Source organism: Lemur catta, chromosome 14, assembly GCF_020740605.2.
Source record: "Lemur catta isolate mLemCat1 chromosome 14, mLemCat1.pri, whole genome shotgun sequence".
NCBI classification, from domain to species: domain Eukaryota; kingdom Metazoa; phylum Chordata; class Mammalia; order Primates; family Lemuridae; genus Lemur; species Lemur catta.
In genome coordinates, this window is record NC_059141.1 from 22,623,445 (window position 1) to 22,650,627 (window position 27,183).

At 38.4% G+C, this 27,183-nt stretch overlaps 1 protein-coding gene across 1 annotated transcript; it reads left to right on the forward strand.

Moving 5' to 3' along the window:
- Positions 1-404: 404 nt before the first annotated feature.
- Positions 405-27,183, forward strand: OGA (O-GlcNAcase). The gene is made up of 16 exons (XM_045568561.1): positions 405-1,040; positions 4,283-4,334; positions 4,771-4,868; positions 6,542-6,672; positions 8,247-8,418; positions 9,529-9,627; positions 10,099-10,383; positions 12,533-12,691; positions 13,538-14,151; positions 14,530-14,704; positions 17,909-17,994; positions 18,974-19,078; positions 20,335-20,420; positions 20,677-20,869; positions 23,388-23,547; positions 25,029-27,183. Exons 1-16 carry the CDS (start codon positions 842-844, stop codon positions 25,163-25,165), a joined length of 2,751 nt encoding a protein of 916 aa, XP_045424517.1. The 5' UTR covers positions 405-841; the 3' UTR covers positions 25,166-27,183.

Consider the following 27,183-nt stretch of genomic DNA (forward strand, 5'->3'; position numbering starts at 1 on the left):
TCAACTTGGCTTAGGCAGATGTAATGAGCCAACCTATTACAACAATCTCCACAGAAAGTAGGTCAGTTCTTTCCTATCTCTTTAAGAACCAGAGGGTTCGTTTCCGCGCCTGCGCATTGAGAGAGTAAACACGGCTCCTTTTTACCCTCCCCCCTTCTCCCGAATGCCCCAACCAGCTGCAGCCTCCTCCCATACTCCCCTCCTTCGGGCGGGGTAATGGTCCGTCCCAGGGTGCCGGGCCTGTTCTAGAGGGAGGCAAGCATAAATGGTATATTCCACTGCCTTCATTACCCTCCCGCTTTCCGCGCTCCTCTGTTCTGTTTCCCCCTACCAAAGGAAGCTTAGTAGACTGGCCCGAAAGAAGGCGGGGGAGCCGGGCGGAGGGGACCGGTCTGAGCCGGTCTGCAGCGCAGGCGCAGTGCGGATAAACAGGAAGCGGGCGGTAGAGGCAGCGGCAGGAGAGAGACAGGGGTTTCGAAGGGAAACTGCGGAACAGCTAAGATTATCTGGAGGGCAACAGAAGCTAACTGAGGACGGGAGCGAGAGCCTCGGCCATCTGCTCGCAAGGAACGAGCGGTCACAGTCTCGCTTTCCGCTTGGGTTTCTGCCTCCCCAGCTTAGGCTGAGGCAGCGCCTGACAAAGGGCTCGCGGTGCCGCCGCCCTTCTCATCCGGGCATTCGGGTCCTTGCGGAGAGGGAGGGGGAAGGGCAGAGAGGGAGGGGAAGGAGCAAGTGGGGCGCGCGCTTGGCGCTGAGGACCTTTCCAGGGCTGCGGGCCTGCGGCCAAACGGACGGAGGCCGAGGAGGACCCGCAGAGGTGGCGGCGGCCGGGGGCAGGAGAATGGTGCAGAAGGAGAGCCAGGCGGCGCTGGATGAGCGGGAGAGCGAGCTCAGCTCCAACCCTGCCACTTCCGCGGGGGCATCGTTGGAGCCACCGGCAGCTCCGGCCCCTGGAGAAGACAACCCAACCGGGGCCGGGGGAGCGGCAGTGGCCGGGGCGGCAGGAGGGGCTCGGAGGTTCCTATGTGGCGTGGTGGAAGGTGAGCGCTCTGGTGCGGGCTGGACTGGAGCGGCCTCCTTCCCGCCCGCCCCGCCCCAGTGCTAACACATTCCCTCCTGGGGGTGAGGGTGGCGGTGCTTTCACGGGGCTCTAAAAGGCTGTTAATCCTTTGGTCTGAAATTTGGCCCTGCTAAAACGAGGGGAGAGACGAGACGGTGGGCGAGTTTCTCCTCACGTCCTTAAACTGCGTCGAGTTCTCTGGCTGCTGACTGGCCTGACCGCACCCGTCTTGGGCTTGGAGCCAGGCTGACTCCTGAGGAGGCGGTGGTAAGGAGTCTAGTGTTATATTAGGCTCTGAGTTATACTTATTTGTACCCTGGGATCTTATTTCCTAGGGATGTCTGCATTCGAATGAGAAAAAAAATGTGTACATTGCTTCTGTTCCCACCCTTTGGGGAAAAATCAGCCCACACAGACGTTGCTGCTTGTACTCCTGGAGTGAAGAGAAGCACATGCAGCCTACACAGCATTTCAAGTTCCTTTCTGCTTAGAAATTTTTTTTTTTTGCCGGTCAGCCTCCTTGCTCCCCCTTAAAGATTCATTTGCAGCCTAGAAAATTGCCCTCTTTCCCCACTATTGTACTTTGCTTTCGAGGGATGAAGCTTTGACTTTACAAAGTATCAGAGATACGCAATTTGAATTTAGTGACCGCAGAAGAGGTTTTAAAATGCCTTTCTCACCGTCTCCTTTCCCATTTACAGTTCAAGGAATGATGGACTTTTTAGGTAGTGAGGGAAAATTACCAAAAGATTGTGTCACACTTTCTGGATTTGAATGGCAGATATTCCACCCTGCATTTTATTGAAGCACGAGTCAGTTAAATTATTGCTCTTTTCTTCAAGTACAGCATATATTTGAACTGTATGAAGTATTTAGGCTGACCCAGGGTTTTCTAGATGTCTTATTAGTTCTCTCCTTCTGTACTTAATGGTGTGGATAGGAGTATAAAATTAGTCTGTGTAAAAAACACAAAAGGTATGGAAAAAGTAAAGAAGGGTTGCCCTCTTGGTTGAGAGCATTAGCTTTTCCGTTGTTGTCACCTATATAGAGTATTCTTTTTAAAAGGTAGGTGATGGTCATGGTATTTTAGATAATGTTTAATTGTAGGGGAGAACAGACTATGCAGTTACAGTAAGTTATGAAGAATTCAGCCAAGTTAATTGTCCTGCAGAATTTGGGGGAAGACAGAATGGAAAACTATTTACTGTATCAAATGTTTATGAAAACATGATTGCTTTGTGTGACTTATATGTTACTGTATCCATTGGGCTTGTTTGAGTGCAGGGATATTTTAGAAAAAGAATCTGTATTTTGTCACCAAAGATCACTGGGTGGAGGGTTGAGGAATGCTGGGGGATATAGAAATTTCAGAGCTAGACTGGAGTGAGTCTAAGGAAAGTTGCTAGTCCATTGCAACTTTAGTAATTAAAGGAGAAAGCTTATTGTGGTTTAAATTGGTTTGTTTTGAATAGTATTAAAAGGAGACTCTGCGTATGGTAGAGAATAAAGTTGTCCTAAATTCTTATTTCTCTTGTCCTTCCTCCCTCCCATTACCATGTATATACTTTCTTGGTGACTGAGCAGCTGAGCCAGCACTGATTTTTTTTTTTTTTTGGAACTAATTGGTTGGCACCAGTCCTAAAATGAATAAGTATAGGAATACTGTAGTTACTGCCAGGATTTCTTTGTTTTCTTTCCCTCACAATCCTTTGTTGGTTTTAATTCATGTGTTAATGGCATTGCTTCCTTTTTGTCGCGCCAATCAACCAAAACCATGAATCTGAGTCTCAAAGAGCCAAGGTAGGGTTTCTAAAGATTAAAATGCTTAAGTTAGACATCTACAAAATCTTTCTTTTTTATACTGGAACAACTCTAAAGGGATGTTTAATGCCTTCTCCCTGTAAGTGAAAAATGATAATACTAAAGTGCTGTTGGAAAGCTAAAGACGTGTGTAAATTTGACCAAATTAAGAATTTTTTATATCCCCTGTGAGAGGGTAACATTGATTGGATTGTCAAGATTGAAAGTGCTGCAGTTACATACACTGGTATGCAATGAATTTTTCTTTGGTCCGTCATTGTCCTTTTGTGGTGCAGGGGAATAGTTTTGCCTAGAGGTTGGAGCTGAAATTTCTGATCTAGATTAATCTCTTACATAGGCTGTGTATGTTTGTGTAGAGCATTTTGTGTTCAGAATGCTTTTATTAACCATCTTCATGGTACTCCTGAGAGGTTGTCCTTATCTTTTGGACACGATTAGACTAAGACAGGTAGAAAATAAAGGTTAGGCAAGATGTAAGGTATGTGTGGTTCAAGCTGTGATTAGCACACTAGGGAGCTCCAAATACCAGTTTGGTGCTTATTTGACAATTTAGGTCATCGTTCTGCAAGTTTGTTTTCTGCAGTGTGCATAACTAGTGCTTTGCCCCCTTGTTGGGGCACTTTGGGGCAAGTTCAGTCACATTCTTGAATTTTAATTTGTTCAAAGCTTTGTTCTGTAATTAAGATTGCTTGAGAGTTTGATGCTTGGGCCATTTTATCTTTCCTCACCCCTCTAAAAGCAGTTTTACCCCCTCGTAGGTAGTAATTATTAACAGTTTGGCTTACTTTGCTTCCCCTTCCCCAATGTAAGATTGAGATACTTACTCTGTTGCCTGGCCTTTAGAGTGTAGTGGCATTGTCATGGCTCACTGCAACCTCAAGCTCTTGGGCTCAAATGATCCTCCTGCCTTAGACTCACAGTGGCTAGGACTACAGGCCCAGGCCACTACGTACAAGTGCTAATTTTTTATTTTATTTTATTTTTTTATTTTTTTGTAGAGATGCTATGTTGCTCAGGCTGGTCTGCAACTTCTGGCCTCAAGCAATACTCTCACCTTGGCCTCCCAAAGTGGTGGGCTTATAGGCGTGAGCCACTGTGCCTGGCCTTATTTAGTCTTTATTGATAGTGAAAAAAGATGATAGGTTTAATTGTTTTTAAACAGCTGTCACATAAATAACAAATATCCTGGTAGAAAAATAAGAAAACTTAAGCAAAACGAGAATGAAATTCATCACCCAGAGATAAAGAAACCTTAATGTTTTACTAAATATCCTTCAGATTTTGGTGTATTGTACACATTTTTTACAAAATGGGATTGTATTGTGTGTTTTGTAACCTGCTTTTCTCAATAAAACTAACCACATTTTACTGAAAATAATTTCATTCTTACTTTGAATCTAGGATTTTATGGAAGACCTTGGGTTATGGAACAGAGAAAAGAACTCTTTAGAAGGTAAATTTTTATTATATGAAGGAGAGAAGAGAATCTTGAACCCTTAGCAGTTCCTTTTGTTTGGAGAAATACTAACAAACCGAATAGCTCGGGTACAGTTTGTTGATTTCTCAATTGCAGAAGTTACTTTACCTTGGTCCTTTACTACTACTTCACCTAGGCCAGTGGTTTTCAAACTTTTCCTGGGGAAGCTGAACAGGTTTTGGGCTTTGCCTCCCTCACCCAGAGCTGTCATGTTTTTACTTAAGATTGTTTAATTTGTTGACATATGTTATAATATTTAATTTTTAAAAATTACAAAAAAGTTAAAAAGTACTATCCCAGAATATTACTAGCTTTGTATGAGGTGGATATGCTCTCAGAAGAGGGAAAAAAATGGAAATCTATAGCCTATAAATGTTGTCTATTTACATGTTTAATTTTCTTTCCGCTTAAGGCTCCAGAAATGGGAGTTAAACACATACCTGTATGCCCCAAAAGATGACTACAAACATAGGATGTTTTGGCGAGAGATGTATTCAGTGGAGGAAGCTGGTAATCTTTTTCTCTTTAATCCATAAATTCAGAGTATGTGAAGAAAACAGCTATATTTTAAATGTAGTGGTATAAGAATTTCTTAAGTATTTCATTTTTACTTTGTAGGTATTTTCCTTCCCTTCTATCTGGTAACTGCAGTCTCTGTGAGTTAGGGGAGATTGAGAGAGTAGCACTAACAAGATCATGACCATAAGTGTGATTCATGGGTGTGCCAGTCTCACTTAACCTATTCTGTGGTCATAGATTCTACTGCTTGCTTCTGCCAGTGGTCTAAACAATAGGCCACTGGACACAGAAGAGGTGCTGGAGCGGGGCTAGGGCTAGGGCAAGGCAAGTGAGGCACCTACCTACCTTGAGTGCAAATTTTAAGAGACTCCAAAAAAATGAATAATCAAGACAAATAATATTTTATGCAATTTAAAAAAAAAAACTAAAATTAATGCAAAAAATCCATGGTTGGACAAAATACTAAAATTTTAAGTAAAGACAGGATCAGTATTACTGATTGCCCCTTTTGCTTCAGGCTTTAGTATGGTGTGGCCTTGTTCACTGTTACTGATCCTTAGCTTTATTTAAAATGAAGGCCTTAACCTCATCGGGTGAAATGGAAAGCCATAACAGACTATCCTTGCAACACACATTCTTAGGTTGAGTCAGTTACGTAAAATTGATAAATAAGTTAGTAGTATATCACAGAGCCTCCTTGTAAATTAGACAAGTAATGTACTTGGTTCAGTCCAGCCAAGGTACTGAAGGCAGAAAGTTTTCTTGAGTTATGAAGAAGCAATTAAAACTTACCCCATCTCCATATAATGTTGTTGTTTACTACTCTATATAATTTAAGTGTGCCTTCAACTTAATTATTTTCTGGTGGTGCTGGTAATGAAATTTAATGTGATTAATAAAATAGAGTCAAATGACTATCTTGAAATACCACTGAAAGTTCTTCAAAGATAATGTCCTGTGGTATGTGTTAGAGTATTTAAGTTTCCTTAGGGAAAATTGTCATATTTTAAAAGCTTATAATCTGTAATGAATGTTTTTCCTGTAGATGGAAAAGATGAGGCGTTAGGACTGTTAAACTCATTACTCACCCTGGTTCTTAAGAAGGCATTTTCTCTCTTTCAAAGTATAAAGTACTTATGTGTAGATTTATTTAGTTAAGAATTTCAGTAAAAAGAAGCAGCAGCATTTATACCTTTCAAATGCTAAAGGAAATAGAAATGGCTTCAGTTCAGTGAGAGAATTGACACAATTGAGTGTTTTTGAGAGATGCCGATGAAAGGAGGAGAGAATGCTTTATTATTTTTAATTTTTTTCTTTTTTCGTAACTGCTAGATTATATGGGAAGGAGAATTCTTTATTGATTTTAGCTTGTTTTAACAGAAGGTTAAGAAACTATCTGGAAGTGAAAAAGAAGGGCCTCTTATTTTCTGTTGGTTCAAATAAATCAAAGGTGTGAAAACTATTGTTCTTTTACTGTGACATTAAATCACTTCAGGCTTGTTTCATTTTGTATGGCCTATTGTTACATTGGACATGACAATTTTGTAAAATTTAAGGAACTTTTCCTTTCCTGTAAGTTGGAAGAAATGACCTCTTCAGTTGAAAAGTGAAGGTTATTTTAGTTTTCTATGCTGCTTTCTAAAAACGTGGACTCTGTTCTTTAGAGCAACTTATGACTCTCATCTCTGCTGCACGAGAATATGAGATAGAGTTCATCTATGCTATCTCACCTGGATTGGATATCACCTTTTCTAACCCCAAGGAAGTATCTACATTGAAACGCAAGCTGGACCAGGTAATTTCTTACTTTCTCATCATTTTTCCTGACTCAGTACTTGAAACTAAAAGTTTTCTGAGTTGCTTTTTTTTTTTTTTTCCTTTTTGAAATGGGGTTTCACTGTGTTACCCAAGCTGGTCTCAAACTCCTGGGCTCAAGTGATCCTCCCAAGTAGCTGGGTTTACAGGCACACGCCACTGCACCTGGCTCTGAGTTGCTTTTTATGATGTGAAAAGGAAATTAAATTTATACTTCTTTGTATCTGTAGGAATTTTTTAGTTTTCATGCATCTGATAGAGGAATATATTTTGCAGAGTAAATCAAAAGAACTTTACTGGAGGTACCATTGCTTCTCAAATTTTAGTTTGCATAAGAACTACCTAAAAGAATGTTTAGAAGTGTTGCTTAAAAGAATGTTGACTGTTAGGCTTCATTTCCATATTCCTATGCTGACATGGGGTAGGGATGAGGAATCTAGGTGATTCTGAAATAGGTGATCCAGAACCACATATTGAGAAAGTATATGTATCATTGGGTGCTTGAATGGATTTGTGACTGAGGTCATAGTAACAGGGTTTTACTTGTTAGACTTCAGTTCTATCAGTTATATGGGCAAGAGATGTACTTCAGTCTGGAAATGGCTAGTTTCCTAAGATGAGAAGAAAAACAAGACTAGGTAGACATGTAAGCTATTGGTGAACTTGATTGGAGTCTAAAGTCTACTTAAAAACTGCACATTTTTTTTGGTAAAGTGTAAGGCTCCAGTTTTCCCATTGTTTTTTAAGTTTGCTGATATTTCTATATATGTATTTTGTTTCTTTAGGCAAAAAAATATTTTAGGTAAAAAAGGTAGTTAAAATTTTTATGAATGAGGCCATTTCCCTATTTGATCAAATTCTACTGTTGTGTTCTTTCTGATTCATGCCTAGTTAGGTTTATCTGCATAGGGATTAGGAGGATCAATGTGCTTTTGTGGACTAGAACAAAACCTGGGTTTTTCATGTTTTGGGTTTACTTGTTGTTTATGTTTCTGTATTTTTTTTTTTTTTACTCTATTGGGTCTTCTACAGTCAGCAGCCAAGGAGGTAGGAGGCAAGGCTATGTTGCAGAAGTTTTGCTGGAGGTTTGTCATACAGGTTGAGTAGCCCTAATCTAGAATTTGAAATCTGAAATGCTCCAAAATATGAAACTTTTTGAATGCCAATGTGATGCTCAAAGGAAATGCTTATTGGAGCATTTTGGATTTTGGATTATCAGATTAGGGATGCTGAATATAATGCAAATATTCCAAAATCTGAAAAAAATCCAAAATCTGAAACATTTCTGGTCCCAACTGTTGTGGATATGGGATACTCAACCTGTATTGCATTCAAACCCAAATGAAAAATGGTCCGAAAACTCTGTTTAGTTATGTAACTTAGAATTTCTTTCATTGAAAGTGTAAAAATAATAGGTCTGGCTTTGAAGATTGTGGTAAGGAAAATATTTGACTTTAAGTGTAACTGTTAAGTATATACATTAAAATTTAATATTTGGAATCCTTTATTTTTTACTCTCAGGTAAGCTGCATCTTGATTTTTCTCTTTTTCTAGGTTTCTCAGTTTGGGTGCAGGTCATTTGCTTTACTTTTTGATGATATTGACCATAATATGTGTGCAGCAGACAAAGAGGTATTCAGTTCTTTTGCTCATGCCCAGGTCTCCATCACAAATGAAATTTATCAGTACCTAGGAGAGCCAGAAACTTTCCTCTTCTGTCCCACAGGTATTGTATATAATATAGTTTTACATTTAACTAGTCTTCTTGAAGTATATCAGTTAACTTCCAAAGGACCATGTATGAGCCCTATTGGGACACTCCACCCCCACTCTGGTGTATAAAAGTAGGACTCCTTTTTCTAGAAGACATTTCTCAAGATCTTAAAGTGGAAACAGTTTAGGAATTAATAAGTGACAACTGACTAGGCAAAAGATTTTATGTGTTTTTTAGTACTGGAAGTATATGAACATTACATTGTGAGGATTAAAGGAGAAATAGTGTTGAAATGAAAACTGGAAAAAAACAATTTACATTGCTTTTAACTTAGTCACTTCTCATTTCCTCCTACTTTCCCCCTTTTTCTATCCTTGTTTTCATTCCTCCCACTACCATCTGGGCTTTTATTTTCAGTAGTCAGGGTAAGAAGCTTAATAACTTTTCCCCCTTTCCTTTTTCTTTTTCCCTCTCTGGTTCTTTCCATTGAAAATGTTCCATTCTCTTTTAGTTGCTTCTCAAAATTCAACTTATAAGAAATTTTCCCCAGACTTGATTTCTTGTTCAGGAAGAGACAAGTTAGTTCTAAGAAATTTTAGACTGAATTGTTTAACTTTGTGCATATGCCTATATTGGAGTATAGTGAGCCAAGAGCCTTATTATGGTGGTCTGATACTACATGAGTATTCAGATAATGTTTAATAAGATTATACTAGGAATTAATTCACCACAAGTTACAATATAAGTTTCAGTTGAGTACTAAAAGTCATTAGCGTTATCTTGTATCAGTTCTGTTATATTATAAATCATTGTATTTGGCCTCTGATTATAACTGAGAGATGTAGGCTATTCGCAATTATGTAGAAAATATTAAAATTCTAATCGTTTCTTTAGTAAACTTTAATAACTGTAGAATCATAAGGATTGATATGTACTGCTGTTGCAGAAAGAATATCAGATTTTGTGGATTGATTGTTAAATGAATTATCCACTTGAGTTTACTTCCTTTTAGGAGGCCTTTTATCATTTGGATGATAGAATTGGTAGACATTTTTTTCCCCATTCAAATACTCATGACCATTTCACTCCTGACTCTTACTTAATTTTTCCCTCTATGTTTAGAATATTGTGGCACTTTCTGTTATCCAAATGTGTCTCAGTCTCCTTATTTAAGGACTGTGGGTGAAAAGCTTCTACCTGGAATTGAGGTGCTTTGGACAGGTAAGTCTTTAAGACTTATATAGTAAAACTCGAATTACTAACTAGGATTTGGAGAAATTGGTTGTTCTTGTTAATTGAATACGTTGTAAAACTGAGTATTAACCAGAAAACTTGTTATAAAGTATACTTTCTTTTACACCGTATGTACTCTTGCCTTACTATAAAAAACGTCTTTGAGGATTTTGCAATTACTGAATAAATAATAAAGAACTATAGGAAACTGGGCTAAAGAGTATTGATCCCAGCCCTAGGAGACTGTTCTGTTTTATAAAATAAAGAAATAAAACTGAGTAAAAAGATGTTGCTGTGTTTAAAAAGAAAAATTGTTAGAGATTGTACATATAAGGAAAACACGGTAAAAAGTTGTGTATGTACAGTATATTTTAAAGAACCATGTGTGAGTTTTTAAGACATTTTTTAATTTTCAATTATGGATATGAGGTTTTAACATACTGTGGTCATTATTTCTAGGTCCCAAAGTTGTTTCTAAAGAAATTCCAGTAGAGTCCATTGAAGAGGTTTCTAAGATTATTAAGAGAGCTCCAGTAATCTGGGATAACATTCATGCTAATGATTATGATCAGAAGAGACTATTTCTGGGCCCGTACAAAGGAAGATCCACAGAACTCATCCCACGGTTAAAAGGAGTCCTAACTAATCCAAATTGTGAATTTGAGGCCAACTATGTTGCTATCCACACCCTTGCCACCTGGTACAAATCAAACATGAATGGAGTGAGAAAAGATGTAGTGATGAGTAAGTAGCCTATACCTGATCCTTGACCTTGGGAGGAGAGCTAGGGTTAACTAGAGCCAGTGGCAAGTGTATATTCCTTTGTCATCACAGTTTAAATGGTTTTATGAAGGTATATTGTTCAGTTCTGTTAATGAGGTATGTATATAATAGAAGAAAGACTGAGTGGCCTTGGACGAGTCACTTAACCTCATGGCCTCAGTTCTTTGTTTTTAAAATGTAATTCAGTCTTTGAAATCTGAGTAACAGACAAAATAGACATTTAGTGTTCCCATTATCTCTAGAATCATCTGATTCTCTGTTTTCAGACAGTTTTATTAATTGGGATATTTTAGATGACTAGATATTTTTATCTGAGTTACTTTGTATATGATTTATGTTCTTTTTTTTGGCAGTCAGCTTTCCCAGATTGAAACTGTATGTGTGATTTAGATTCAGCTTACATTTATGGAAAATATTCTTTTTTTTTTTTTTTTTTTTTGAGACAGAGTCTCGCTTTGTTGCCCAGGCTAGAGTGAGTGCCGTGGCGTCAGCCTAGCTCACAGCAACCTCAAACTCCTGGGCTTCAGCGATCCTACTGCCTCAGCCTCCTGGGTAGCTGGGACTACAGGCATGCGCCACCATGCCCGGCTAATTTTTGCTATATATATTTTAGTTGGCCAGATAATTTCTTTCTATTTTTTTAGTAGAGACGGGGTCTCGCTCTTGTTCAGGCTGGTCTCGAACTCCTGACCTTGAGTGATCCACCCGCCTTGGCCTCCCAGAGTGCTAGGATTACAGGCATGAGCCACTGCGCCTGGCCTATGGAAAATATTCTTACTTTAGACATTGGCTTACTAATTTTTATTCATGAAAAATTCCTAATTAATGGAGTTTTAAGAGAATGTTTACTAATTGTTGTTTTGTTTATATTTAAATAACATATTATGCAGCATGTACATCTTCATGGGTACTGAGGATGCAAACAATAAAGTAGTTCCTACTTTTGAAAGACAGTCTAGTGTTGGATAAGGCTTATAGGCAATTGTATTGTATTAGTGATAAGTATAACATGTATCTATGAAGTGCTGTGTGAAGTGAACACAGAGGAGAGAGATTATTTCTACTAAGCAAGAGTAGTGTTAAGAGATAATTTCACAGATATTTAAGCTGGGCCAAAGTATGAGTAGAGTTTGCCGGGCATTAAAGTTTCATGGGCTGGAGATGAAAACACTGGACACTGAAATTTTTGAAATTTTGAAGTTAATCTGAATTTTGGCCCATTTTGAGCTACTGAAATGTCACATCATGACACTTGGTGTGTAGTTATATAGTTGTGGTCTATTTCTCAGTTCTGTAACCCTGTTTCCAATTGTTCGTTGAGTTAATGTCTCCCTTTATGGCTCCTTGTCATCCCCCCTCCTGGATAAAAAACAAAAATTAGGAATATAATTTCAGTCCCCTCTGTGCACATGGTACTTAGCTCCTCCATCTTTTAAGGCAGAGCATGGGACTCTTATTAAAGAGTAGCAGACACTAGCCAGACAGGATCATGTCCAGAGAGTTAAGAACAGAAGTTTTTTAAATACCAAGCTGAAGTTCAGACTTAATTTTCTCCCATCCAAGTACTAACCAGGCCCAACCCAGTTTAGCTTCCGAGATCAGACGAGATCCGGTGCTTTCAGAGTGACATGGCCATAGGCAATTTTCTCTGCCACCATTCTGGTTCAGAGCTTCATTGCTCCATGTGTGCTCTTATGTGGCTGATCTGTCGATTTTTCTTTTCTTGTAATGAAGTTATAAACCCCCGAAGGCTAGGGAATGTTTTCTTTATGTAAAGCATGGTGCCTTTAACCTTGCATTCCTGATAATTGGAACTCTGGACATTTATGATTGACTTTTCCAATGATTCTGAAATTAGTTATTTCTTTCTTTTTTTTTCTGGTTATTCCTTATTTCAATTAGGATTTTATATTTAACATTGCACTTAGGTGACTATTCTAGATGAAAAGGTTCAGTGAAGGGTCTTCCTTGTGTTTGCATTTTTGTTTATTCTCATTCTAGTTCTTTGCTTCTGGTTGTACAGTAACAGCTAGTTGCATTTATTTATATGACTTGTCAGGAGGCTTTTGTAATCAAACAATTTTTGTGCTTTCTTTCTTTTTTTTTGCAGCTGACAGTGAAGACAGCACTGTATCGATACAGATAAAATTAGAAAATGAGGGCAGTGATGAAGATATTGAGACTGATGTACTCTATAGTCCACAGATGGCTCTAAAACTAGCTTTAACAGAATGGTTGCAGGAGTTTGGTGTACCTCATCAGTACAGCAGTGAGTTGGCTATTTTTTTGTAAGGGGGTTGGATCACATGGTTTGGTTGAGTCACAAAGAACACTGCTGTGTGCCTTACCTTAGGCACTCTAAGCAAAGTGAAATTAAATGAAATCTAGGGATTTAGAGAATAAAGTTTTAAAAATCTTACTTTTTGGTCTTTGATAGATTTTTATCATGATGGACGTCTAATGTGTCTTTAAAATAGCTTTTTTGAAATAATTATTTGTTTTCATTATTTTATTTATTCAATTTATTTATTTGAAACATTTTTTTTTATGACACGGGGTCTCGCCCTGTCCAGACAGAGTGGACTGGAGTGCAGAGGTATAATCACAGCTTACTGCAGCCTTGAACTCCAGGGCTCAAGCAATCCTCTCACCTCAGCCTTCTAAGCAGCTAGGACTATAAGTGTGCACCACTACACCCAACTAATTTTTAATTTTTTCTGGAGACAAGGTCTCACTATGTTGCCCAGGCTGATCTTGAACTCCTGGGCTCAAGAGATCCTCCCGCCTTGGCTTCCCAAAGTGCTAGGATTATAGGCATGAGCCACATGCCAGGTGTTAAGTGTTTTTAAATACAAATCTTCAATAGAGAACATAATAATAAATGTTGACATGTTTAGCGATGTTTACTACTTGTTTCTCCTCTTCCCCTCTTCCTTTCCCACCTCCCTGTTATTTTAGAAAAATTTCGTTTTTTTTTAGGGCATAAATTATTTGGAATCTCAAAATGAGGTTCCGGTTTACAGATGTGGTAAACAGAAGCATTTCTCTAAATCTAATTTGTTCTGTTTCTAATTCTGATTATCTCTGTGACAATTTTATTTATTTATTTTTGTAGGTAGGCAAGTTGCACACAGTGGAGCTAAAGCAAGTGTAGTTGATGGGACTCCCTTAGTTGCAGCACCCTCTTTAAATGCCACAACGGTAGTAACAACAGTTTACCAGGACCCCATTATGAGTCAGGGAGCAGCTTTGAGTGGTGAGCCTACAGCTCTGACCAAGGAAGAAGAAAAGAAACAATCCGATGAAGAACCCATGGACATGGTAGTAGAAAAACAAGAAGAAGCAGATCATAAGAATGACAATCAAATACTCAGTGAAATTGTGGAAGCTAAGATGGCAGAGGAATTGAAACCAATGGACACTGATAAGGAGAGCATAGCTGAATCAAAATCTCCAGAGATGTCTATGCAGGAAGATTGCATTAATGATATTGCCCCTATGCAGACTGATGAACAGACAAACAAGGAGCAGTTTGTGCCAGGTCCAAATGAAAAGCCATTGTACACTGCAGAACCAGTGACTCTGGAGGATTTGCAGTTACTTGCTGATCTCTTCTACCTTCCTTATGAGCATGGACCCAAAGGAGCACAGATGTTACGGGAATTCCAGTGGCTTAGAGCAAATAGCAGTGTTGTCAGTGTCAATTGCAAAGGAAAAGACTCTGAAAAAGTGAGTATGCTTAATTTATCTGCTTCTGCAGTCTGGATGGTTCCCCATGCTGGTAATGTGGAGAACGTTCTTTAATGAGTACACTGGTAACTGGCAGAAAATTGACCACATTTTAAAATACGTTCTTTAAAGTGAATGTGGACTCTGCTGACTCTGGTACCTTCAGTTCCATAGTTTGACCTTCTAGTTTGGAATGATGGAGAGTCAATGTTGATTATTTTAGGAATATTTATCAGTTTGGGAAGACACAAAATGATACTTTAATGGTTAGGATAAATTGCAGCTATCTAATAACATAAACAGCTTAATTTTTAACTATGTCTTAGATTATTTTGTTAAGCTTGCAATTTTTTGAGTCTTTTTATTGATCCTCACTAGATTGAAGAATGGCGGTCACGAGCAGCCAAGTTTGAAGAGATGTGTGGACTAGTGATGGGAATGTTCACTCGGCTCTCCAATTGTGCCAACAGGACAATCCTTTATGACATGTACTCCTATGTTTGGGATATCAAGAGTATAATGTCTATGGTGAAGTCTTTTGTACAGTGGTTAGGTAGGTGCACCAGGAATAATCTCTTCTCATATATTGTCCCTTGAAAAAAAAATTATCCCACAGGGAGAAAAACCTTCAGAGAATTGGCAGATTTCCAAATCTTTTTCAATTCTTCACCTAGTTTTCTTTCAAAGGTAGGCATTATTGAAGACTTGATATGCAAGTCTCAGTACTTACATCAAGCACATTAATTTTTCTCCCTTGGGCTAATTCAGCATAAGTATTTTGAAAATATGTTAGAGATTACTGACTTTAACTTGCTCTGACTGAATGCTTTCTGGATGGAACCCTGTGTACCACTTTTATCAAATTTGGAGATGAGACACTATGAAATGTGACTCTGTAAGCTTTCTGCTGCTTGCTGTGTCTTGATAACATTAATGCTGTGTTTAACAGAACAGTTGCTGAAATGACCTAAGGGGCCTGGCAAGAGGAAGCCATCCTCCCAGCCCTGTGCGCATGCGAGCTCTAGTGGAAGGCTATTCTGGTGCTAGTTGGTATTATTTCACAAGGCTTTTTCTTTATCCTTCTACCAAGTAATTGGTTTTACCAGGGGGTGGAAATTACAATCCCCTAAAAACTCTGTGTTTCGTTAAATGGATGTATGTCTCCTTTGAAAATGATTTTTTTTTTTTTTTTTTAATTCTCAAACTTGGTAAAAAGCACCAGCATGGCCAAGTTTCTCCAGGGATCTCATTTCATTTCCAGGTTTTCAATCCAGCTATAAGGAATATGTAATGGACTTACATATAGCACACAGCAGGCAGCAAGGCTGACTGACATGTCATAGTTTTCATAGTTGTCACAAATACTGTGATAGGGGTTTTATGGTCTTGGTTGTGAAATAGATGTCTGAAACACTGTGAGCTAGATTAATGAGTAGTAGGGAGATTTCTAACTTCCTACCTGTATACTTTTGGGTTTTTAAATATTAAAAAATAACAGTTTTCCTGTGATGCAACTAATCAGCTGTTAAAAGCAGAATCTGATTGTTAATTTTGAAAACACAAAACTTTTCTTCGGGTTGCTATGTATATATCTATATATGTAGCACAACAGGTAGAAGAGAGAATTTTTACCATCCTGTTAAAAGGCTCCAAGATATACCTCTTGTAGGTGGGAGACATCTGCCCTTTGACTCAGGAAAAACCTCTGTTTTGGTTGTTGGATGACAGCATTTGTCTTCCAGGCTTCTGGCCAGGGAGTTGTATTTAATCCTTTGTAGGGATTTAAATCTTAAATTTCCAAGGCCCTTAGGAATTTTAAACCTGAAGTCTGGATTATTGAATTTAAATATGTCACTGAAAATATTTGATGTTCAACTTTTAATTCAAGAATTATTAAAAATTAAATTCTTGATTATATACAGTATTGTTTCTTTCTCTTCTCAGACTTTATCTCTGTACTAAGCAATATGTGGGTAGCTTTCCCAAATTGTACAGATAGTTGTTGTACAATCCTGAGGTCAGAGCATCTTAGAAATTTTAAATAATTTTCTTGGCATCCACATAGCTTTACAAAAGCTCACGACAGGGAGAGTATTTTCTTGCTTCTATAGTAATTCAGGGGTGACTGATTAGAACCCTTCATTTTCCTCCTCTCTCCAGTCCAGCTGGCATTCAGTCCTTTAAAGAATGTGGCTATGCAGTACTTTTGATTACTAACGACTTCTATTATCTTCTTCCCCATTGTGTACAGATGGGAGAATCCTCAGCACAAGTGTCTACTACTATTGGATGGACAGCGGCAGATGCTCACAGCGCGTCATGATTAATTAGTTTAAATTGAAAGGTTCTATATGTGAGGTAGCTCAGGTAGATGTAAGGGCAGTAGGCATGAACTGAAGTCACGTTTGCGCAGCGACTGAGGCATTAACCATGTTTTCATTTACACAGCTCTTCGTACATGCAGCTTTTTATTGTAATAGTTGGAAGTGCTAGTTATGTTGTAGTCTCAAAGTGGGGGGTAGGGGAAATTGGCTGATCTTAAAGTTTAAGAGGTATAGTTTTTTCCTGCAGTGTAAATTACACTGAGTTATGGAATGGGGCACTTTCTCTTCACAGTCTAAATTTTGACCCTATTTCATATTTATTTTACAAATATTACATTTTATGTTTTATAAAGCTACCCCTACCCCTAAAAAATGACAAACCCTGACATAATTTCATAATGGGCCTGAATTGTCAACAAAAAAATTGGTTTGCTTTGGGACTGTCTGACTAGCACACACTATATCTTGTACTGATGAGACTGTTAACTTGAACAGGAGGTAGAATGCTGTCTTCCAATGGAAAAGAACTATATTGCGCTGCTTTATCTTGTCAGAAGACTAGGCAAGTGATTTTGGCCTCTAAACATTTGCCTTTAATTATCTCTTATTATTAGCTGGCTTTATTGCCTATGAAGTTGGTTAAGTTGTGACCTTAAGTACTGACTTCTGGACCTCAAAGCCTGCCATTCCGTGCATGTGTTCAGTGCATTGCAAAGATTATAATGGCTGATCAGAGGAACCAGACTGTCATACTTTTAAGAAAAGTATGGACAAAGTAGGAGCATCAGTTGGCTCTCCTTAGATCTCAGAATCTGTCAGACTGGTATCATAACTAGCTTGGTCTGAATTTGAATTATCTTTGTCCAAAAAGAAAAAAAGTTCTTAATTGTGTTTCATTTTGTCAACTTAATAATAACAATTTCTTTTATTTAGTCTGCTGACCTTAGTTTTCTGACAAGATTAATCCCCCACCCCCTTTTTCCCTTTCCTGTATCCTTCCTCAAAATGTAAAATGTGACTTCAGACAGGTTTAATTCCTTCATGGGCTGTGATAATAAAATGTCTCATTATCTATCATTCATTTCAGTTTATAGTTACTGTAATTTCATGATAGAGCAAGCAGCTGGCTTGATTTATATAGCTGTATCCAGGGGGATGTATAAACTTGACCCAGACAAACTTGGGACTTACTTTCCTTCCAGTAATTAAAGAGTAGAACTAATAACTGATTATTCATTAACTAGAGGAAGGAACATTAGTATGCTATTATGAATTATTAGAAGTAATTATTATCACAGCCTTGCCCTAAAACCCTGGATTATTATTGTTAGAGAGCTATTTCCACAAAGTGTTTGTTGGTTTGTTGGACATTTGAGACCTCAGGAAAAATCCCCTTTCTCGTAACGTTCTCCGCTTGGATCTGATCTCAACAGGGTGTCGTAGTCATTCTTCAGCACAGTTCTTAATTGGAGACCAAGAACCCTGGGCCTTTAGAGGTGGTCTAGCAGGAGAGTTCCAGGTATCAATATGAATTCACAACTGAATTGACATTTTCTTTGTTTTATGAGAAACCTTATGTTGCGCATCAGATGGCTGGAAGGATTGGTCTGCCGAAGGCTTTCTAGTCCCAAATTCAATTTAGTTACATAGCTGGATTTTAAATCAGATTTTCCTCCTCTTTCACAGTAATTTCTGAAGGAGATGCTGCCAATCCCCCCCGCGCCTGCGAAGCGCAGCGGCTCTAGGTATACACTTCACATTGTTTCTTTGCAGGTCGCACAGCATTTTAATCTGCGCCCGCAATGCACAATGCGCGCATGCTTGTCTGCCAGTGGAAACTCCATGAGCAAAAAAGATGAATAATTATGCAAGTGAATGGTGAAAGGATTTTGGATATTTATCTAATTATTTTATAAATATAATTTGTGCTTGAAACAATAGTCCATTAATGAACATTTGAACAAAATAATTAAGTTGTTTTTGCTGTTGGAATTTGTTCATGGACTTTCCAGGTGCTCTACTTTTCTCCCCCCAACAGGTGCTCTGCTGCGCACAGCAAACTGAAGCGCATTGCTTTGGGGATAGAGCGTCTCCTGGACAGATAACCCTCTTCAGACCAAACCTCTCCTCCTGACATTCTGTTCTGCCATCTTTAGAGAGATGGTCTATATAAGATTGGTTTAAAAAAATACAGTATTTGTCATAATTGGAATAGGTTTGTTTTTTGTTTTTATTTTTGTTTTTGTTTTTACTGTAAATTTAAATCCCCATTAATATGCTACTAAAGCTGTGTAACTCAGTTTGGGTAATTTCTACTCAGAAGCACTCCCCTTCCCCCAGCAAAGGTGTTTATATTAGTAAAGCATAGTACACCCCTCTTCTTTAGGTCTGCCTGCAGTAACCAGTTAATGTTAAGTTGGTAATCTGCAGTGCACACCCATTTAAAATAATGGATATCTTCCCAGTGCTAATCCATCTCCTTTTCTTTCTTCCCACAGCGTTTACTGCCAATTGATGGGGCAAACGATCTCTTTTTTCAGCCACCCCCACTGACTCCTACCTCCAAAGTTTATACTATCAGACCATATTTTCCTAAAGATGAGGTAATTAATTATCTGTCTACCTGCCAACTTGTATAGTTATGGTACATACTTAGAACTTACCTTTGAACTCACTGGCTAAAAGAATCTGTTCTGAAAATAAGAACTTTAGACGGAGAAAATTAACTAAAACATTCAAGACATGAGGAGGAAACAGACAGAAATTTGAGGAAGAAATCTAAGTAGTTTAGACTACTAATATCTTGTGTTAAGTTCTTTATTTCCTGCCTTTAAAACATCAGATGAGGCAGGGTGCAGTGGCTCACACCTGTAATCCAATACTTTGGGAGGCCAAGGCAGGAGGATAGCTTGAGCCCAGGGGTTCCAGACTAGCCTAAGCAACATAGTGAGACCCTGTCTCTATAAGAAATAGGAAAACATAGCCAGGAGTGGTAGTATGGGCCTGTAGTTCCAGCTACTAGGGAGGCTGAGGCAGGAGAATCACTTGAATCCAGCAGTTTGAGGTTGCAGTAAGCTGTGATGACACCACTGCACTCTAGCCCTGGTGACAGAGTGAGATTCTGTCTCAAAAAAAAAAAAAGATGTAATCAGAATTGGAGCTGGGCACAGTGGCTCATGCCTGTAATCCTAGCACTCTGGGAGGCAAAGATGGGAGGATCCCTTGAGCTCAGGAGTTCGAGACAGCCTGGGGCAAGAAAGAGCAAGACCAGGTCTCTACTAAATGTAGAAAAAAATTAGCTGGGCGTGGTGGTAAGAGCCTGTAACTGCACTTACTCGGGAGACTGAGGCAAGAGGATCTCTTGAGCCCAGGAGTTGAAGGTTGCAGTGAGTTGTGAAGTTAATGTGTCTAAATGATGATGATGTCCTTGACTTCTAATATGGTAGTATTTTATAATTTTCAGTTGTGAAGTACCTATAGGCTATTGACAATCAGCTACAGAAAAAAGGAAGCCTGTTTAAAGACAGTGACAGGTTTAAAATATTTTATAAGTGCTCTTAACATACAGAAAGTTTAGAGACTCTTCAACCTCAAAATTTGCTAGCCTTGAAATCCACAACTTACTACCCAAAACCATCCTGTACAAAACAGCTCTCAGTGTTTACTAAAACCTTGCTGTTCTCTGCTGGTTCTACAAATCTGACTCAGTTGAATAAATGTTTATTTAACAAAGCAGAGGTGATATTTCTCATAGGCCTGACATTTTGTTACTCCCTCCCTAGAATGACTTACAAGTCATATTGTTCTTAGAGTCTGCTGCCTTTTTTTGTGATGTTACTCAACCAGATTATATTTTCAGGCCTCCGTGTACAAGATTTGCAGAGAAATGTATGATGATGGAGTGGGTTTACCTTTTCAAAGTCAGCCTGACCTTATTGGAGACAAGTATGTGATGAGTATTTGGATTTGGGAGTAGAAATTTCATAGCCAAGTTTATCAGGTTGAGGGGGGGTGATGACAAGAAATAACTTAGTTTTAGTAAATCTGAATGTACATATTAATGTGTACATTTCTAGTTTCTTCTTATACCAAATAGTTTCCATAAGTTGTCGAATCAAGTACATTGGGCCTTTTATCACTGAAATGTAAATTTTTTGTTAGTAACTTGTTAGCTTACTCTGGCCTCTTTCCTTCTGAGCAGGTTAGTAGGAGGACTACTTTCCCTGAGCCTGGATTACTGCTTTGTCCTAGAAGATGAAGATGGCATATGTGGTTATGCCCTGGGCACTGTAGATGTGACACCTTTTATTAAAAAATGTAAAATTTCCTGGATTCCCTTCATGCAGGAAAAGTATACCAAGCCCAATGGTGACAAAGAACTCTCTGAGGCTGAGGTAATACACAGGTTAAGAATTATACTATGATAATGGTCTTACTTTGTTTTGTTTTTTAAATAAACTACTTATTAAAATAGAAAAGAAAGCAGATACATCATACAATCTTCTTTCTAAATTAATATCTTACAGAAAATGCTTCTTAGGGATTACTATTATTATTATTATTTTTGAGACAGAGTCTTGCTCTGTTGCCCGGGCTAGGGTACAGTGGTGTCATCATAGTTCACTGCAGCCTCAAACTCCTGGGCTCAAGCGATCCTCCTGCCTAGCCTCTTGAGTAGCTGGGACTACAGGCATGTGCCACTGTGTCTGGCTAATTTTTCTAGTTTTTGTGGAGACGGGGTCTCACTCTTGCTCAGACTGGTCTCTAACTTCTGAGCTCAAGGGATCCTCCCGCCTTGGCCTCCCAGAGTGCTGGGATTACAAGCATGAGCCACCGTGCCCGGCCACTTAGGCTTGTTCTTAGCATGACCATTTTTTAACTGTTCCCTCAACTTTAGGACAGTTTTTGATTTGGGAACACTTGTAATATTTCCTCAGGTGAAAACACAGTACAGACAACTAAAGGTCCTTTTATTTTTTGTCTTTGTTTTAAAGTACCAAACTTTTAAAAACATTCTGGCCTTTTTGTTGGGTACTCAGAGCAAGTTTAGGTCATTAAAATCTCTTATTTGTTTATTTGTCAGGAGGCTAACTTGCCTTCTCAGTAATGGATTTTTACATTGTAATTAAAAAATAATAGGAGTGAGCTTCTCTGAGAGTCTGCTCTATGATGGGAGCACTTCTTGTCATGTCTGTCCTGTCCCAGCTTAAAATAGTTCCTTCTTTCATTGGGTGTTAAGTCAGACACTGATAAAAAAATAAAAGAACAAAAACTTAAATAGTTCTTTTTTTTTTACTCACAGTGAAGGAAATCTTTCTTGAGGATCATTTCTATGTTCAATAAATAGTTTTAGGTACATATTTAGACTCTTCTTTATGACACTGTTTTTTCTTCCATGTTCTCCTTCCCCTTTTTTTCTTTCTTTCTTTCTTTTTTTTTGGAGATGGGTCTTGCTGTGTTGCCTAGGCTGGTCTAGAACTCCTGACCTCCGACAGTCCTGCCTTGGAAAGGGCTGGGATTAGAGGCCTGAGCCTCTGCGCCAGCCCGTCTTACCCTTTCCTAAAATTCACTACTCTTCCTCACACCAGGATACTCAGCATTCTCTTGGATAGTTTATTTCTGTATTTTAAACTTCTGCCCTTAGCCAGATGGCTATGTAACAAAAGGCTGGTTTGGAATAGCTTTGCTTACTTGTAATTACATTGACATTACAGTATTCTGGAGATTGAGCTGTTAAACATCTGACAGTTAACACTTTTTACCATAAGAACATATCAGAAGTCCAGTGTGAGTCAGGCATGGTGGCTCACACCTGTAATTCCAGCACTCTGGAAGGCCAAAGCAGGAGGATTGCTTGTGGCCAGGAGTTTGATACCAGCCTGGGCAACATAGTGAGACTCTGTCTCTACAAAAAATAAAACAGTTAGCTGGGTGCAGTGGTGCATGCCTGTAGTCACAGCTATTTGGGAGGCTGAAGCAGGACGATTACTTGAGCCCAGGAGATAAAGGCTGCAGTGAGCTACGATCGCTCCATGGTACTCCAGCCCAGGCCACAGAGCAGGACCCTGTCCGAAAAAAAAAAAAAACAAAAAAAACCAAAAAACCCAGTGTGTGTGTGTTGCAAACTTTTTTTTAAAAATTGTAAATTTACAGAACAAAATTTACCTTAATCATTTTAAATGTGTAGTGGTAAAGTATATTACACATTTTTGTGTAAGCAATACATTAAAATTTTTTTATTTTAAATTTTAGATTTACAGAAAAGTTGCAAAGTTATTAAATAATGCTGTTATACTTTACCCATTTTCTGTATTTGTCAAGCGTAGGAAACCAACATTCATACATTATTAAATGGCAAACTTTATTCACCAGTTTTTCTGCTAGTGTCCTTTTTCTGTTCCAGGATCTAATACCACATTGCATTTAAACTTTTTAAAAGTAAAAATGCTGGTCAGGTGTGGCTTATCCATGTAATCCTAGCACTTTGGGAGGCTGGGGCGGGAGGATCACTTGAGACCAGCCTAAGAAACAGAGCCTAAGACCTGTCTCTACAAAAAAAAAACAAAAACAGAAATTATCTGGGCATGATAGCACATGGCTGTAGTCGCAGCTACTCGGGAGGCTGACGCAGGAGGATTGCTTGAGCCCAGGAGTTTGAGGCTGCAGTGAGCTATGATGATGCCACTGTATGCTAACCTGGGTAACAGAGTGAGACCCTGTCTCAAAAGGAAAAAAAAATGCCTCAGCTAGAATTACAACTTAATTAAATCTGAGTGTGATAATTATATAATGACTGGCTAGAAGAATTATTAAATACTGCTTTCCTTTTCCTATTACTAAGTTCTGTAGTTGGCATATAGGTATATAATGGGCAGCTATTGAAAGTCAAGAGATTCTTTCTAATTTTTACAGAAAATAATGTTGAGTTTCCATGAAGAACAGGAAGTATTGCCAGAAACTTTCCTTGCCAACTTCCCTTCTCTGATAAAGATGGATATTCACAAAAAAGTAACTGACCCAAGTGTGGCCAAAAGCATGATGGCTTGCCTCCTGTCTTCACTGAAGGCTAATGGTGAGTACGATTAGCCTTTTGTGGAGTTGGTAGTGTTTGGGCAAAGTAGGGATAGGATTATATTTTAGGATAAAGGAAAAAAGTGAATTGTGAATTTATACTTCCTTCTCTACCGTTAAAGGTTTAGTTTTGAATTATTAGTGGTATATGAATTTCCTGTGTTTTAATCATTGAAAAATGCTGCTCTTTTACACTATGAATGCTTTTTATTATCCCCAATTAAATGAGAAGTAAATATATGAGGATATATTTATTTTGCCAGGAGGTCCATAAATAATAGAGGAAAATTAAATGTGAACCTGAGGGAGAATCTTCACTTAGAAATGCAATTTTTGCTTAAGAATTTATCTAAATTCAGCCTTCAAAAATACTTGTATTATTGGCCGGGCACGGTGGCTCATGCTTGTAATCATAGCACTCTGGGAGGCCGAGGCGGGTGGATCACTCGAGGTCAGGAGTTCGAGACCAGCCTGAGCAAGAGTGAGACCCTGTTTCTACTAAGAAATAGAAAGAGATGATCTGGCCAACTAAAAATATATATAGAAAAAAATTAGCCGGGCATGGTGGCGCATGCCTGTAGTCCCAGCTACTCGGGAGGCTGAGGCAGTAGGATCGCTGAAGCCCAGGAGTTTGAGGTTGCTGTGAGCTAGGCTGACGCCACGGCACTCACTCCAACCTGGACAACAGAGCGAGACTCTGTCTCAAAAAAAAAAAAAAAAAACAAAACTTGTATTACTGGTATGAAAACTTTTTTGTAAAGTAAATGTTTTATGCTTTAAGGGCCGCCTATGGTCTCTGTTGCATATTCTCCTTTTTAAAAACAATCTTTTTTTAAAAAAATGTAAAAGACCATTTTTAGCCCTTGGACCATATAATAATAGGTATCATACTCTTCTAAGAGGGTTGTTGGTACATGAGAATGCACCTGATTTATTGTTGCATCTTCATATCATTTGAGTCAGTGGTATCCTCTTTGTGGGATAATTTAAATAACTTTATCTGAAGAAAGGATAATTCTCAGTGTTGTACTTACAGCTGAATCACGTAGATAGATGAGGTATGTCTTAAGACTATATGGGACAGGGGCAAGGGTAATATATGTAACCTAAACATTTGTACCTCCATGATATGCTTAAATAAAAAAAATGGAAAAAAAAAGAAGACTATATGGTATTCTGGTTATATTGGCTTGTGACATGGGCTGAAATAGGCTCTGCCCTGTGGGCCCCTTAACAGGTACTTTGTATGTTTTCAACAGAGGTATCCTTTGCATTGAGGTTTCTTATACCCTGTTCCCTGAAAGATTTTGTTTACTCACTATTTAATGTTAATATGGATTCTTTAAATTGTGACATAAATTAAGGAGCTGGTATAGATAAGCCCCTATTATCTATATTAAATATATTAAAGATAATTACAATTCACATTTATAATTCTCCTACTTGACTTATTTATGTTTTGAATATTTGTTTTATTTCTAGGCTCCCGGGGAGCTTTCTGTGAAGTGAGACCAGATGATAAAAGAATTCTGGAATTTTACAGCAAGTTAGGCTGTTTTGAAATTGCAAAAATGGAAGGATTTCCAAAGGATGTGGTTATACTTGGTCGGAGCCTGTGACATTTGTTGGTACTATGAACTGTCTAGAAAGTCTCTTAACTCCACCTTGTGGGTGGTGGTTGAGGTCTTGGTACAGTTTAGTCTTTGGAGTGGCAACAAATCAGCCAATTGGATTGGAAACAAAGAAGACTATGTAAAACTCACCCATCACAGTTTCAGACTATTCACTGGTTGGAAGAAGATAGTATTGCTGCAAATCTTGTGTGAGATATTGGCCTCCTTTTGGGGTCTTGTATTAGGTGCCAAGACCTCTTACATGGGCTTATAGGGAGGGGGTCTTCAATAAATGTAGTCAGTGCTATTTTCTGCATCCAGTGTGGTTGCATTTCTCACCTAAGAGTAATCAGAATCACTTCTGTCATCCTCTTTGGTTTATTGAATGAAAGGTCTCTCAGTCTTTGGGGACATGGCAGAGAGGAGGAAGATTTAGTGGGTTTTAGAGGCTTCAGGGTGGAGAGATTCCAAGTGGGATGATTGTGGCATTAAAGCTGAATAAATGATTTCAATTTGGGGCGGTTTTTCTGCTTTTTGTAAAGCCATGGCCAGTTGTCTTCTGTAGTGACCATTGGTTCAGGCATGGTGTGCTTTGTAGGGACAAATGTGCAGTTGTTTGTGGCAAAAGCCTAAAATTGACAAACTTGTAAATTTCTTTGTATATAAACTAGCTATAACCTGACTATCATTTGTGTTTACTGTTTTTGTAATTTTTTTTTCTCTCATGAAAATGAAAGGGTTTTTGTTCCAGATGGCACTTTGTATGATGTAAATGAGTAGAAGATGGATTTTCTTTACTTGTCTTTTTTTTTTTTTTTTTTGAAGTTTTATTATTTTTAAAGTGCTTCCCACCTAGGCCTAGGCCATGACCATTTTGGGTGCAAGAGCCTAACTTAGGACTTAATCTGTTGGAAAGTGCAGTCTCTTCTGGAAATTAACCTCAATAGCAGGTCAGCATGTGAAATGTTGGTTTTGACATCTGTTAAGTAGGGTTCAGGGACTGATGATTGGTCCATTTGCCCTTAGGTCAGTTGTTCTTTACTCTCAAGACCTGTTACTACTGGTTTTATTAAATAAGAGTCTTTAGTTCTTGCATGTTTGTATCTAGTTTTTAAGAGAAAGAATGAACACATTTTAACCAATGATTTATGGTTACCCTTTCCTTTTTCCTTTAACCACGGGTTCTGAAAGCTTCATGTATTTCAATTTAGATATGTTTATAAGGGTTCTGAGCATGAGGCTGGCAGGTAATTTCTATAGGATTCATTTTTTCATCATGGCTGGCTGACTTCTCCATAGGTTCATAACAATATTTTGTTATCTTGTTTCCTTGCGGTTTTTAACTCTGAGCTGTTTAACTTTGAGCTGTGTGAGGGGAGAGAGTAAATAGAAGGAAGCTTGAAATACATTTTCCTTCACAGAACTCCACCAATGTGATCTTTGAGAGAGTCTTAAAGCATCGTACCTAGTGACTTCCATCCAAGACCTGTGAGTGTGCACTGAATGAGTGAGAAGGGAGGGAAGGAAGCTTCTTCATTTTTAGGGTAGAAACCTTTATCTGATAGAAGGATATCTATGTTGGAAAGCTGGAACAAAGTTTGCATTTTTGAGGGCTAAGGTGAAGAAGGGAAGATCTCTACTAGATACTAAGACAGCTGAATGTTACCCAGTTTCTCGTCGAATATATCTGTAACACTAGTGGATGATTCTAGCATTTCATCTGGAGGATTTCAGGTCAACCTCATATGAAATCAGGATTTTTAGCAAGTTTGCTTTTGGTTTTATCTTGGCTTTTAATAATCACTTTGGTCTGGTCACAGGTGTCAACTGTGAAACAGATGCCCAGGTCTATACTTTCATCACTCTAGGATCGTAAAGTGCTATGCTGTTCCATGATTATGAATATTTATTAAGGTTGGAATGACATTTTATTGTTTAGATCACAGCTCAGTTCCTGTAGAAAATGAACTGTAAAACTATCTGAAGACCATGCAAGAGGCAAAATAAAACTTGAAGTGAATGGT